Source organism: Engystomops pustulosus, chromosome 3 (genome assembly GCF_040894005.1).
Source record: "Engystomops pustulosus chromosome 3, aEngPut4.maternal, whole genome shotgun sequence".
Taxonomy (NCBI): domain Eukaryota; kingdom Metazoa; phylum Chordata; class Amphibia; order Anura; family Leptodactylidae; genus Engystomops; species Engystomops pustulosus.
The window spans coordinates 21,588,478-21,600,708 of record NC_092413.1 but is presented as its reverse complement, the minus strand read 5'-3'; the positions used below and the strand labels follow the sequence as shown (position 1 = coordinate 21,600,708).

The 12,231-nt window shown below is 42.2% G+C and overlaps 1 protein-coding gene across 2 annotated transcripts in view; it reads left to right on the top strand.

The window, feature by feature from the left end:
• Positions 1-12,231, top strand: part of THADA (THADA armadillo repeat containing) — a 354,225-nt gene that overhangs the window by 148,857 nt on the left and 193,137 nt on the right. Inside the window, exon 27 of one of the 2 annotated variants that reach the window (XM_072140258.1) lies at positions 5,850-5,939. In XM_072140258.1, coding sequence (XP_071996359.1) covers positions 5,850-5,939 — 90 coding nt within the window. Of the gene's footprint in view, positions 1-5,845; positions 5,940-12,231 lie in introns of both variants that reach the window. The other variant, XM_072140259.1, reaches the window with a different exon arrangement.

Sequence of the window (12,231 nt, the reverse complement as noted above, 5' to 3'; positions counted from 1 at the left end):
CCCTGTACACACCTTTAATGCTCCATGTGGTCTTGATTGCCTACGAGAGTCCAATTCTTTGTCCTTGTTTTTCTCGGCTTATTTCTGCAGGGTTGTTTATTACATTCCCGCGCCATAATGTATGCGTTCTGTATCACAGTCTTATCTCTGTGTACTTCCTGTGCCCTTCTATTACATCTTATGTGTGGGAGTGATTCCAGATATTGCCCCGCTAACTGCGTTACCTTGTTTGCTCAAAATTTGAGATATGGACATACTTCCAGAGGGGAAATAAGGGGATGTTTAGCTTATTAAATAACTGGCGAACAACAATTATAAGGACCAAATATTCCAGGTTTTCACCTTTTGGTAGAGTCCAAAACTAGTATGTGGGTTCTGTGATGCATATGACATCTATACTCTTGTTTCAGCTTCTACATCTTTCAGCCTTGACAAAGAGTGTGTGTATACGCTCGAAACGCGTAGGCTGGACATTGTAGTCCACCACACGGACGCAGTGCTAAGATATATGTGATGTTCATCTCTTTTATGGAAGTTAAATAAAAAGTCCGGAGTGCTTCTTCCCAACACAACGCGCTGGATCATTTTTTTCAAATCATTTGCTGTCCTACACGCTGGTCACGTGTGATCCGAGCTGCCGTGATGGAAGTTTCCCCAGGACGAAATTGACCGGGTGAGAGCAATTTACCTTCCATTTCACACTTTATACACTAGACTCTACATCTTTCAGTTTCCAGTCATTAGGCATTATGGATGTGTGAGGTAGTCTGAAACTTATCACCTCTGCTGATCCCAAGTCACTTGGAATTTCTTCTTCAGCCCCCATTGTTTAAAAGCAAAAGTTTTAAAGGGGCTGTCCAGAAGTGTATTCCTAAAACAGTCCGACACCTGTCCATGGTCGTTGTTGGTTTTGCATCTCAGCCGTATAGAGAAGAATGGAATTTAGTTGCAAAATCACACACAGTCAGTAAAGGAGCGGTTTATGGAAGAAAGCAGCCAAGTTTTTCAACTTTCATAAAATTCCTTTAAGTCACTGAGGGTGTACAGAGAAAAGTAGCGCTACCTAGTGCGAGACTATTCTTGGTTGGTTGGAATTTGTTAATGGGTCAGATATGTACTCACCTTATTTGGTTGTGCTGGAGACAGGCACAACGCTGGTGTTAGGCATATATGGTGAGTGTCCGCTTTTGCGTCTCCACCCTCACCCAAGGGTTGGGTAACAAGGGCATGTAACAGATAGATAGGAAGGTAGGTTACTGGTTGTAACTCCCTATGCGAAAAAAGAGACCTCTGGATGGAGCTGGTACTCAAGGGTAAAGGTTTTTTTTATTTGGAAAAAACTTTTTGGACAACGCGTTTCGCACGCAGGGAATGTAACATGACTCATGTGTCCCTGCTGGATGGTTCACCAATGGATGGTTTTTGGTTGGTGCAGACAGCTTGGTGCCACCTACTTGACAGTATACTAATTAGTATATTTGCTACCTAAACTATAATAGCACTAATCCTTTTGGGAACACTGGGGGCTGCAGAAGAAGTGGCATTGATAATGGGCTCAATGGGTTGCAGTTGAAAGAGGTGGTGAAACTTTTAACAAGGTTTTCTCCAAAGCTGAGGTCTTCCTGCTCCGATACCAAAAATTGACCGTTCCTTAAGATATGTGATAGTAGATGATTGGTGGGGTGTGACATTTGGCACGCCTGTGGATCACCAAGAATAGGCTACGGTGGTAACTTGTTCTTGTAGATGTGAATGAGGGCTATGCCTGCAGTAGGGCCATATGGCCAATGGCTATGGACAGAGATGTTTGGTTCTGTCTCTGACTGGGTGTTGCACCCCAACCAATCAGTTTCCAATCTTACTACCCCTAATCTATATAGATGTCTCCTGATTCTCGCTCCATTCAGGCTTTGGGCTTCTAGGGCAATGACGGTGCAACATCTTCTGTTCTGTAAAAATAAATGATAGAAAATAGATTTTTAAAGCCTTATCTAAGGAATGAATAAACCTTCCCATCGTCTCATTAAACTGCATTACGCACAGGCTTTCTGGAGAGCAGTCGTATAATCTGCTGACCAGAGAGCTGCGGCTTATAAAAGCGCAGGGTACGTGCCAATGTTTGCGTCTGAAAGTTTATCGTCTTGTGTTTCTTCCTGTTTGAGTCACTTTGATTTTTGTCTCTTATGAGCTCTTTTGGAGTTATTGTTGCTTCTCGTGCTGCTCTGCAAGTTAATCATTCCAAGGGATCTGCTCTTAAGATGATAAAGATTCATTTTTACATGTAAATGAGTGGATGGTGGTGGTGGGGGGTGTTTTCCTTAATTTTGCTTTTGGGAACTGGTGGGGGGGGGGGGCGGGGTAGATTTGTGGCACGGTGCCACACCACTTGATACTGTTCAGAGCCCCAACAGGCATGTTGGTTTTGTTGACAGATTATTGCGTGAGTCACGTCAAGTTGTGTGTTCCCTGGAGAGATTAAATTGAGTTAGTTAGAAAACTTTACTCCATAATACCAACGCAATTCATTATTTTTTTTGAGTGGGTGACTTAAAAATGGTCCTATGAGTTAAAGGGATTAACAGTTGGAAGTTTCAGAGGCCGAGCCTTGTGGCGTCAACTCTATCGATCATCGTTGGCCAATTTTTGTCACTTCGCGTGAATGTGGCTGAGGCGCAATACCAAGCACAGCCACTATATAGTATACAGCGCTGTGCTTGGTAAGCAATGAGCAGACCGCATCACTTGACTGGACACGACAATGTTCTTCTGATCTGATATTTATGACCTATACTGAGGACGAATCCAAAAAGTTGGCCAAAACCCATGATATCGACTGAAGTTTCTGACTGCCTCAAGTTTCCCTCCTAATCCTTGGGTTGTTACATGTCAGACCCCATTATTTTTATATCAATTTCATATGCTAAGACCAAATCCTTGGTTATTGCATAAACATTGGCTGAACTCCTTGATTTTGTTGGCTGGCTTGAATATTTGATCTGTCTGGGGTCTCCCAGCTGTACCCCAGTTGCTGATGTTGAGGAGAGAAAGATCAGACAGTTGGATTTCAGCAATTGTCCGATCCATTTGTTTTCAAAGGCGCCAAGTATTTAATTATTTCCTATTTCCATTCAGAATACCTGCACATACAGCCGATCCAAGTGTGCATGTGTTTGGTGGAGTGTGGATAGATACTCAGCAGTGGATTATAATATAGGCAGTTTGGACGGGAGCCCGGGGTCCATGCATTCTTGGGGGCCAATGTCTACCAACCCATCTTCACCCATGAAATTCTTGTATATCTGTTACTGCTCTCAATACACATGTACACAAGAGCCTTTTCAGGACCTTTTGAAGGTTCTCTGAAGATCGTGAAACCGCAGACTGAAAGCAGATAGATGGGACTCATTCTCGATTCCCCAAGAAGTTGATTCTAGCTCCAGATGTAGGAGGTTATTCCAGACTTTTAGGGGCTATAATAGTCATACAGCCCAGGACCCAGGACAGTTTATAATCAAGAAGTTTCGTTAGTTAATTGGGTTCTACTTCCTTCCCGTCTTGACGTAATCTTCTTATATTTGTTATCCTTCGAAAATCGACTTTTATAATTATGCTAAAGAGCCTAAATGTCTCTGGTGGATGTTTCCCGAGCCCCTATTTGCTGTAGCTTCACAGGCTGTTACATTGAGCGGAGGTCTCCCCTTCCCTTGCACTTCCTGCTGCTAGATTATGCAGGCAGAGGGAGGAAGGAGAAAACAGAGTAAATGGGGGAGGGCATGTTGTGCTCATTGTAACAGCCTGTTATCTGCAGAAGTGAGGGGCTCTGGTAATGCCCTCAGAACCCTTCCGGCGTCTAAAGTTGATTTTTTAGTAGGAAGCAGGCCATGGATAACTCATAAATTGAGTAAGTGTCCCCGGTTTATCATAATGAATTTTGATGGTAGATTTCCTTTTTAAGAGATCACAAACACAGGATTTTTATCCCGCACCCCCGAGACTTCTGCATAATTTTGGTTTATTATACATGAAGTGCTATACTGAACCTGTTATTGGTACGGGTCTGCTTATTCCTCGCTGTAACCACCTGCAGCGGAGAACCATAAAGCCCATGGCTCAGAATGATATCTTTGTATTACTGCCTCATAGACCAGCATTGACATTGCCTTTAGAGAACCCCTCCCCCCCCCGATTCCTCAAATTAAAGAGTTGAGTACTCAAGGGGTCAGGCTTAAAGACTGTAACTAAAAAAGAAATGATACGTCTGCGTAAGTGTCTCTAAATTACAGTAAATTGCTTCGACATAAAACACATGTATTATCCGCCGCTCACACGGGATCGTCGTGGGAAAAATGACCCTTTCACACTATCATTATAATATCATGTACGGAGTGGTGTATTTAATGGTTATAAGAGCCATTTTCCACTGGATGTTCCCATATGGAGAGTGAATACTTCACGTGCGAGCATCCGACGTGCGTCCAATCTGACGAGGATGAACCTGAACCGCTGCTGCTGACGAGGCAATTTAGCATACGGCGCAGTGTTTGCTCAGGCACCGCACTCAAATACTGGTGGTTAAGGCTAAGCATTATAATCTGTGCATGTAAAAGGAGCAGACGTTACCATTTTCAGACTCTATAAAGTCATTTTAACTCTTAAAGGGTCTGTTAAGCCAAAGTTCTTGTTTCCATTTGCTTTGGGGTTAAAAAGTGTTTGCAGAATTCAGAAAAATAAAACTTTCCAATATCATCCGGGAACTTAATGTAACTTCTTTTGAAGACCCTCTTTTATTAATTGGAGAGATTATTGGAGGACCCAGCACTACAGAGATTGCCCAGTCATTGCATTGTAAAATTATGCAGTGCCACATTTGTCCTGTGGTGGTGCTGCAGGGAGACTGGAACAGTACAAGCTCACTCCTCCCATGGGATTACATCTGATTGCTGCAGGATCCCCATTGGCTGTTGCCGCATATTGGAGAGCATTCACACCTTTGTTCAGTTATAAAAAAAAAAACTTTTCAGCAATGGCCTAATTACTGGGATGGCAGCTATAGCCACTGCGACGGGTCCTGGAGTTTTAGGAGGGACCACCAAGCCTATCTGACACACTGCAGTTTGGCTCAGAGAAGTGATGCTTGCGGGAGGGGGGAGGATGGAAGGAGAACGGGACTAGGTCCCTTTGTCTACTTTCTCCATGTGCTTAACAGCTACTGGGGTGCTTTATCTTACCTTACATGTCATGAGTAAGGGCGGTTCTCCGCTTGAAACGCGCTGACGTTTATGTACAGTTTCATGGAGTGGTTATGATATAACCTGAATAAAAATGTATTGTTGTCGTGGAACCTGGCTGGACTGTGAATATTGTTCTGGCTTTATCTTAACAGCATGAGATGAAGATATGAGATGAAGGTTTATACTATATCTAGTGGAGTGTATATACTCGATGCATATGTGTTGTATGTGCAATATGTATGTAAATACATGATATGTATAGATTGCATGTACATGGTTTGTATATACTGTATATGATGTGTATATTCTGTATGTTCATGTGCATGGGGTGTATAGGGTTACTGAACTTTATGTGCGTGTACATAATGGGTATATACAGTATGTATGACGTGTATTTTATGTGTACCACGGGTTTCTGTAAGACATCAACATGCAGTAAGTGAGCTTAGCTCACACATCCATAATATAAGTGGTTGCTGCCACAAGCTTTACCCTAAGACGACTTTACAAAGATGAAGCCAATCAGGAATATTCATCAGTGGCCCTATAATAATTATTTTCATATCTCATATATTTAATAATCTGGTACTAATAGTTTTTTTTGTAATTTCTCCACAGGATGACCGGGAGAGAATTCTTCTCAAGGTTTCCCACTCTTTACCCTTTCCTCCTGGAACAACTCGAGATTGTGGCCAACACGGTTGACAGGTAAGACCGATATTGCAGAAGGATCTACAAAGGATGCACCTGAGAAATTATTTGATGCCTTACTACACACACACACACACACACACACACAGGATACCAAAAACTCCAACGTAGCTGACCATTTTTTTCACGGTTATGTGCCTTGGGTTACCATCTGTCATGGCACAAAAAGGAGTAGATAGTCAACTGCATTTAGTCTTTTCGGAATCATGTCTGATGAAGAGAACTAGTATTCCCAAAAGTTACCATCAAATATACTCAGCCTCAAAAAGATTTTGCCTGATTGGTTTATTGATTCCTCTTTTTTTGGGCATCCAAATTCCTAAGTGTACTCTTCTCTGTTAACAATCACTAATGTTTAGAAAGTTCCCTTGACCGTAGGTAGATCACAACCTTTTCTTCCTCTCAGATTCCCGGTAGTTTGCTATAATTTGTGTAGAAACCTTATAGTAAGTGTTCAGTTTGTCTTGAGAGCCACCATCGGTAAAACTACACATCGCCATTTAAAGACTTTGGGTTGTCTATGCAATAGAGGACCGGATGGCTCCTCCGGAGTGTAATGACTAGTGGGTTGTGGAACCACTGAACTATCCAACCGTTTTGACTTTAGGCCACACACGAAGGGCATTGTGTTTGGACCTCTTTGGTTTTCAAGCTTCCAGATCTAGACTTTGTAGCAGAAAGATCGTAAAGCTGTTACCTCTTGTGGTGGTCCCGGTGTGGATCACCGCTCGTCCAATCGGCACAAATCACTGGTATGTGACACCGAGTGATCGGGCAAATGAAACAATCAGTAACAGTGTGTAGCAAAAACAGGCAGAGGGTTGTTGAAAGCAGCACAGACTCGGGAACAAGCCGGGGGGACATCTTTGACTCGTTTCTTCAAGAATTTTTTTTTTTTTATCCACGTGTAATCTTATCACCAAATCAAGCAATTTGGCTGTGTGTGCAAATTGAAACATCCCAATATAGTACCTGATGACCAACGTCTTATTGGATCACAACGTTGAAGAGACGTTTTTATTATTTATTTTTTTTTTTTGGAAACGACACATGGTTGTGGAGAGTGTGGCACTTTTAAAGTGTGCAGTGATGGTATAGTCCAGTGGTGGCGAACCTGTGGCACGGGTGCCAGAGGTGGCACTCAGAGCCCTCTATATGGGCACCCAGGCCATCACCCCACCGCAGACTCCACCAGACAGGACACAAGGCCTCTTGCAGTCCCAGACAGCCCAGGACCCTAGAAGGAAGCTACAATGATAATCCAAAGCTTTTTCTCCTTCTTTCTACAATTTAAACCTGTGACAGAGCAGGGAGTAATAAGTTACTGCTTAAATTGTCGCATCGGCACTTTTCGAAAAATATGTGGATTTAGGATGTAGTTTGGGCACTCGGTGCCTAAAAGGTTTGCCATCACTGGTATAGTCTGTTCCGGTAAGGATGCCGGCAGATAGTAAGGAAGCAGTAGTAAGCTGGTAATGATGCCGGGTATTTTTTACACCTGTGGTAAGTGTGTTTTCAGTCCCGCAGCCAATGAGATGGTAGACATTTGTTAGGAAAACTGCAGTTGTCCACAGGAATTTTCCATGTTTTGTTGGTTGAGGGGGTGGCACAATAAGGAGTTTTATACGCCTGGTGCCTCCCTCCGCGAATGCTATAGTACTATATTTACTAAAATGTGTTGCACCGAATGTGTCAAAGAAAAATAAATAGACTTATTGGTATTAAAGCTTTGTATAATGCATGCATCTCCTCTCCTGGAAGAGCATGAGGAACCGTCCCGCTACTAATCCCATATAATCATAGTTTGGTGTATAACGTATAGCAATGGGGGGCAGAGTTGTGATGTCTGTCACCTTTGCCAGGCACAAAATGGACTAAATCCTAGGATTATCTTGCACTCTTTAAGAACTAAGAGACCAGTTTCTTTCTCTTATAGAAGGTAAATAAGAGTGGCTTAGTGGGAGAAAACTGGAATACCCGGACAACACCCATGGGAGACAATGCCATCAACCAACGTGTATTGTACCATGTGCCAGCAAAGGGTTTTATGTGCTTTGTGTTTTTAGATGGGGTATTAAGTTCCTTTCAACGCCATATGAACACTTAAAAAATGCAGATATTTGTATACTCACACATGGCAATCACACATTTATACATTTGTACGCATATATACATATATAGAGCATATATACACACCTGCAGTATATTACAGTATATATACACACCTTACACTGTATACAGATACAGCATATAAACATCACATATATGCTATTTACATAACATGCTGTACAATGTGCAGCATAATGGGGCACACTAAATGCAGTTTGCCTGTGTATAGTGCAGGGTGCGCCAGAATCAGAATCTGTCGCTCCCTGCACTCCCCCGGCAGAGTCCACCAACTTTTTTTGGTTCACCTTTAACATGGACAATTCTGTCGGTCTTGCATGATAAATCTGGCGCACGGTCCGACTGAGCACAGGAACGCCCACTTATTTGTGTCCCATCATGCCTAGTGCAGCTGCGCCACAAAAGGGTCGCGTGTGACAGTTCTGTGCAAGCTGTTTGCAACCTAAAAGAATGTGCATTGTCCGACAGAAAACTGGCACACGCCCCTTAGTGAATGTGTCACAATATGTATATAATGATGCACATCCTCCATTCTTTAGTGTGTCAGGTTGGATGCCGGGGCCACCTGACACTGCGGGCCCCATAGCAGCTTTTATGGCTGCTAACACTATAGTTACACCCCTGTTTTGTCGTAGGGCCCCTTGTAACTAGTTAAGGGCCGCTCATTGTATATGTCATATGTTGTATGGTGCATATATTTACTAGAGAAAAGATGCAGTGAAGGCTGCACTGCCTCTGTTTGTTCTGGCTAATGGACTGTATGAAAATTTTGAGTCACAACAAGTCCAATATTTTTTAATGACTACATATACTACCTGCGTAGGACACTGGAATCAAGCTGCTTGGAACAGAGGAAGGGTCCCTTCTGCAAGCTTCCAGTTCTGCAGTTTAAGGACCTTCAAAGGTCCAGCTAGTCTAGTATACTTGTGTATCAAGAGCCAACATACATAATTGAGGATGTCATTCATCGAGGTAACTCTCTTTATTGTGTGTACAAAGCATTGAAAAACATTGGGAGGGGCACTAGAAACTGTGGCCCGTGGCAGCCGCCCAAACCGCCCACTGTATAATCCACTACAATACAGTGATCTTGTAAGTGATGTATGTGACATCATAGCTTTATGGACTACCAGAGATGTGGCACTGGATTCAGTAGGGAATTTTTTTGCATTCTATACAATTTTGAATTAAAAAAAAATCCATACATTTCTGTGCCATAAGCCACGTTTTTTGGTAAAGGTTCACCGGGTGCAGCTGAGAGCATATTACAAATGTCATATACCAGGAGCTACCCTTTTGAACTATGGATGACACCTGGTTGATTGACTGAGATGAAGCAAACAGAGAGTTTTTTAGTATCTAAATTAAAAAACAAAAGTATAAGGTAAATCTAGAGCAGAATAGTAAAGGGCTGACACAGTAACCAGCAACTTCCACTTTCACCCGCACACTGTGATCGTTGTGAGAGGTCAGTGGATTTATAGCCCAAAATTATATCTGCTTTAAGTTTTACTTCTGCATTTAATTTTTCTGCCTCCATTTTTTTTTTTTAATCTTAAGTAAACAAGTTAAAGGTTAGAATAACTTGGTCCAAACCCAGAGACCACAAAAACAGGCATTCTCTGGTTTTATATCTATTTATGTAAAATAGAGCAGAAAACTGGGTTTGGCAGCCCCTTGCTTTGGTTACCCTTAGGATCGCTCCAGGAATGATTAATGTATTTCTATTGAATTGAAATACTACACTGAGATCTATTGTGGGAGGGAGACGAAATATTTAGTGTTCCCTTTATACCAATGTCTTTCGTGGTTTTGATACGTTCCAAACTATTGAATGGTTGTGGTAGATGAACGGAACATGCCTGGACTGCATTAACATTTGTATTATGTTATTGGGCTAAGAACTCCATTGATAGTTTATGCACCTGCTTGTTGTCAGACCATAAAGGAAGCCTATATCGAGTGCTACATTTCCAAACCAGTCATTCTCTGCTTTAAAATGACACCAGAAACGTGGTTCTAGGTGCCATAGGACCCAAGATAGGGATTTCTGAAGTGACACTCTTCTTCCAGTTGCTGAATAATCTCAGGCAAATAGTGACTCATTTGCATATGGCTTTGGAGGATGTATTTAATAGGTAAATTGGCTAGTTGTTATATAACATGTTCTACACATTATCATCCCATACAGGGGTGCTACAGAGACAGAAATGAACCAGCCATTCTCCTGTTTAAAACATCAACAGCAAGGTTCGAGGTGCTACAGAGCTCAAAGCGGGGGGGTTAAGCTGCGCTCCTATTCCAGCTTCTGATTCATCTCATGCATAAACTGACTCTTAGCCCATTTGCTTATGGTTTTGGAGGAAATCTACTTCTAGATTTCCAGAGTATTGTTATAGAATATGAAATATCCTTTCTAACATTCCATTTATTAAGCTACAATTTGCCGAATTTCCTATAAAAAATAGGTAATTCGGCAAATTGTAGCTTACAAAATGGAATGTTACAAAGGATATTTCAAATTCTATAACAATACTATGGAAATCTAGAAGTAGATTTTTGTACAAACGAGGAATGTTTTGACCTAAGCTTGAAAAGGACCCATCTATAGAAAGCAAATTGATGCACCTAACAACTGGCCATGGCTATGATTGGCCTGGCCGACTCTGTCTAGGAGCTGGGGGCATTAATCTAAGGCTTTACGGCAATATGTTTAGGTCATGTCTCTAAAAGGCAAGTTTCACATGGGCCTTGAAACTCAAAATGTGTCTGCTCTTAATGGTTAGCTTGGTTGAGCAGGGTTCGGGATGGTTACACAGACTGGCCAGAACCAAAGGTTATAACTTTTCCACCCCCAATGGCGGATTTTAAACCTATATCAAAATCCTAGGTCTGCCCAGAGCAATGTAGAAGAGAAAAGACAAACTACTTACCATACTCCGGCACCCTGTTCTTGTGGCGCAAAGTCCAGCCCATCTGTTGACATTCCCAACATGGTCGGAAGTGTTAGCCGGTCAGTAGCAGAAATGTTGTTTCACAGCCGTCCGGCACCAACCCGATTGCTACCACCGTTACAGTCACTTACTGGGTAGAGGGGGTCACACAACCACCTACACTTCTAGCCTACCACGGAGTGTCAACCGATGGACCTCATTGCAGAAAGATGTTGATGTCCTATTCATGGGTCACCTAGGTCACTGCTTCCACCTGGTTCTGCCCTAGACCTTTGCACATGTGATCAGTGTCCACCCACAACGTGAACTCTTGCCACGTTTGTTTTATGGCGTGGAGCGGGAATGTACATTGAAGATTTCCATCATCTGCAAATTTTATAGTGTTCTAGCTCTTTATATGATGAGACCATCTAATCTCCTTTTAGTGGTTTATTTTGGAATATTTGAAAAGATGCCAGGAAGATCTTCAAGTTCTCAGAATCACGTGTCACTTGATTTGAGATTACGCAGCAGTTGGTAACTCTGTAAAGCTAAAAAGAATTCCAGTACATGTTTTCTTATCGAGCTCCGAAAATTTAGGTTGGATTTTGTAAACAATAATAAAACACATTAGATGTAAGCAGCATTCTGTGATAAGGTCTTGGTCTCTTTCCTACTTTAAGTGGTTTTCACTTTACTGTTATTCACTCAAGACTTGATATTTTTGGAAGCCGTTGCAGTTGGAATCTAAATTACTGAACTAAAATTTGGTTTATTTACAAAATAATTTCACAATTTAATGACAAAAAACAATGGGGCTTATTTACTAAGGGTCGCGGCTCTGACTTTCCCCCGGATTTTCCAACGTTTTCGGGTTTTGTGCGGCTGTGACAGGTATTTAACAGGTGTCTGCGCTGGGATTGTGTCGCACGCGATCGGATTGTGGCACAGCTGCGCCGGCTTCCATACGTCACAAATCGGAGGGAGGGCCGTTGGACGTTCCAACTGATTCAGACTGAACGTGGGATTTAACTTTCAAATTTTGTTGCAAGTCCAAGCACTTACATGCACCAGGAAGAAGAAGGTGAACTCCCGTGGACGATCTTAGTGAATTGCTCCTTAGACTTAAAAAGTTCCACATTTTGTTGGAACAGAACAGAATCTTGAAAGTTCTTTGGCATATTTATATGGGTTTTAATATATTGGAGTATTTTGGGTCAGTAGAGAAA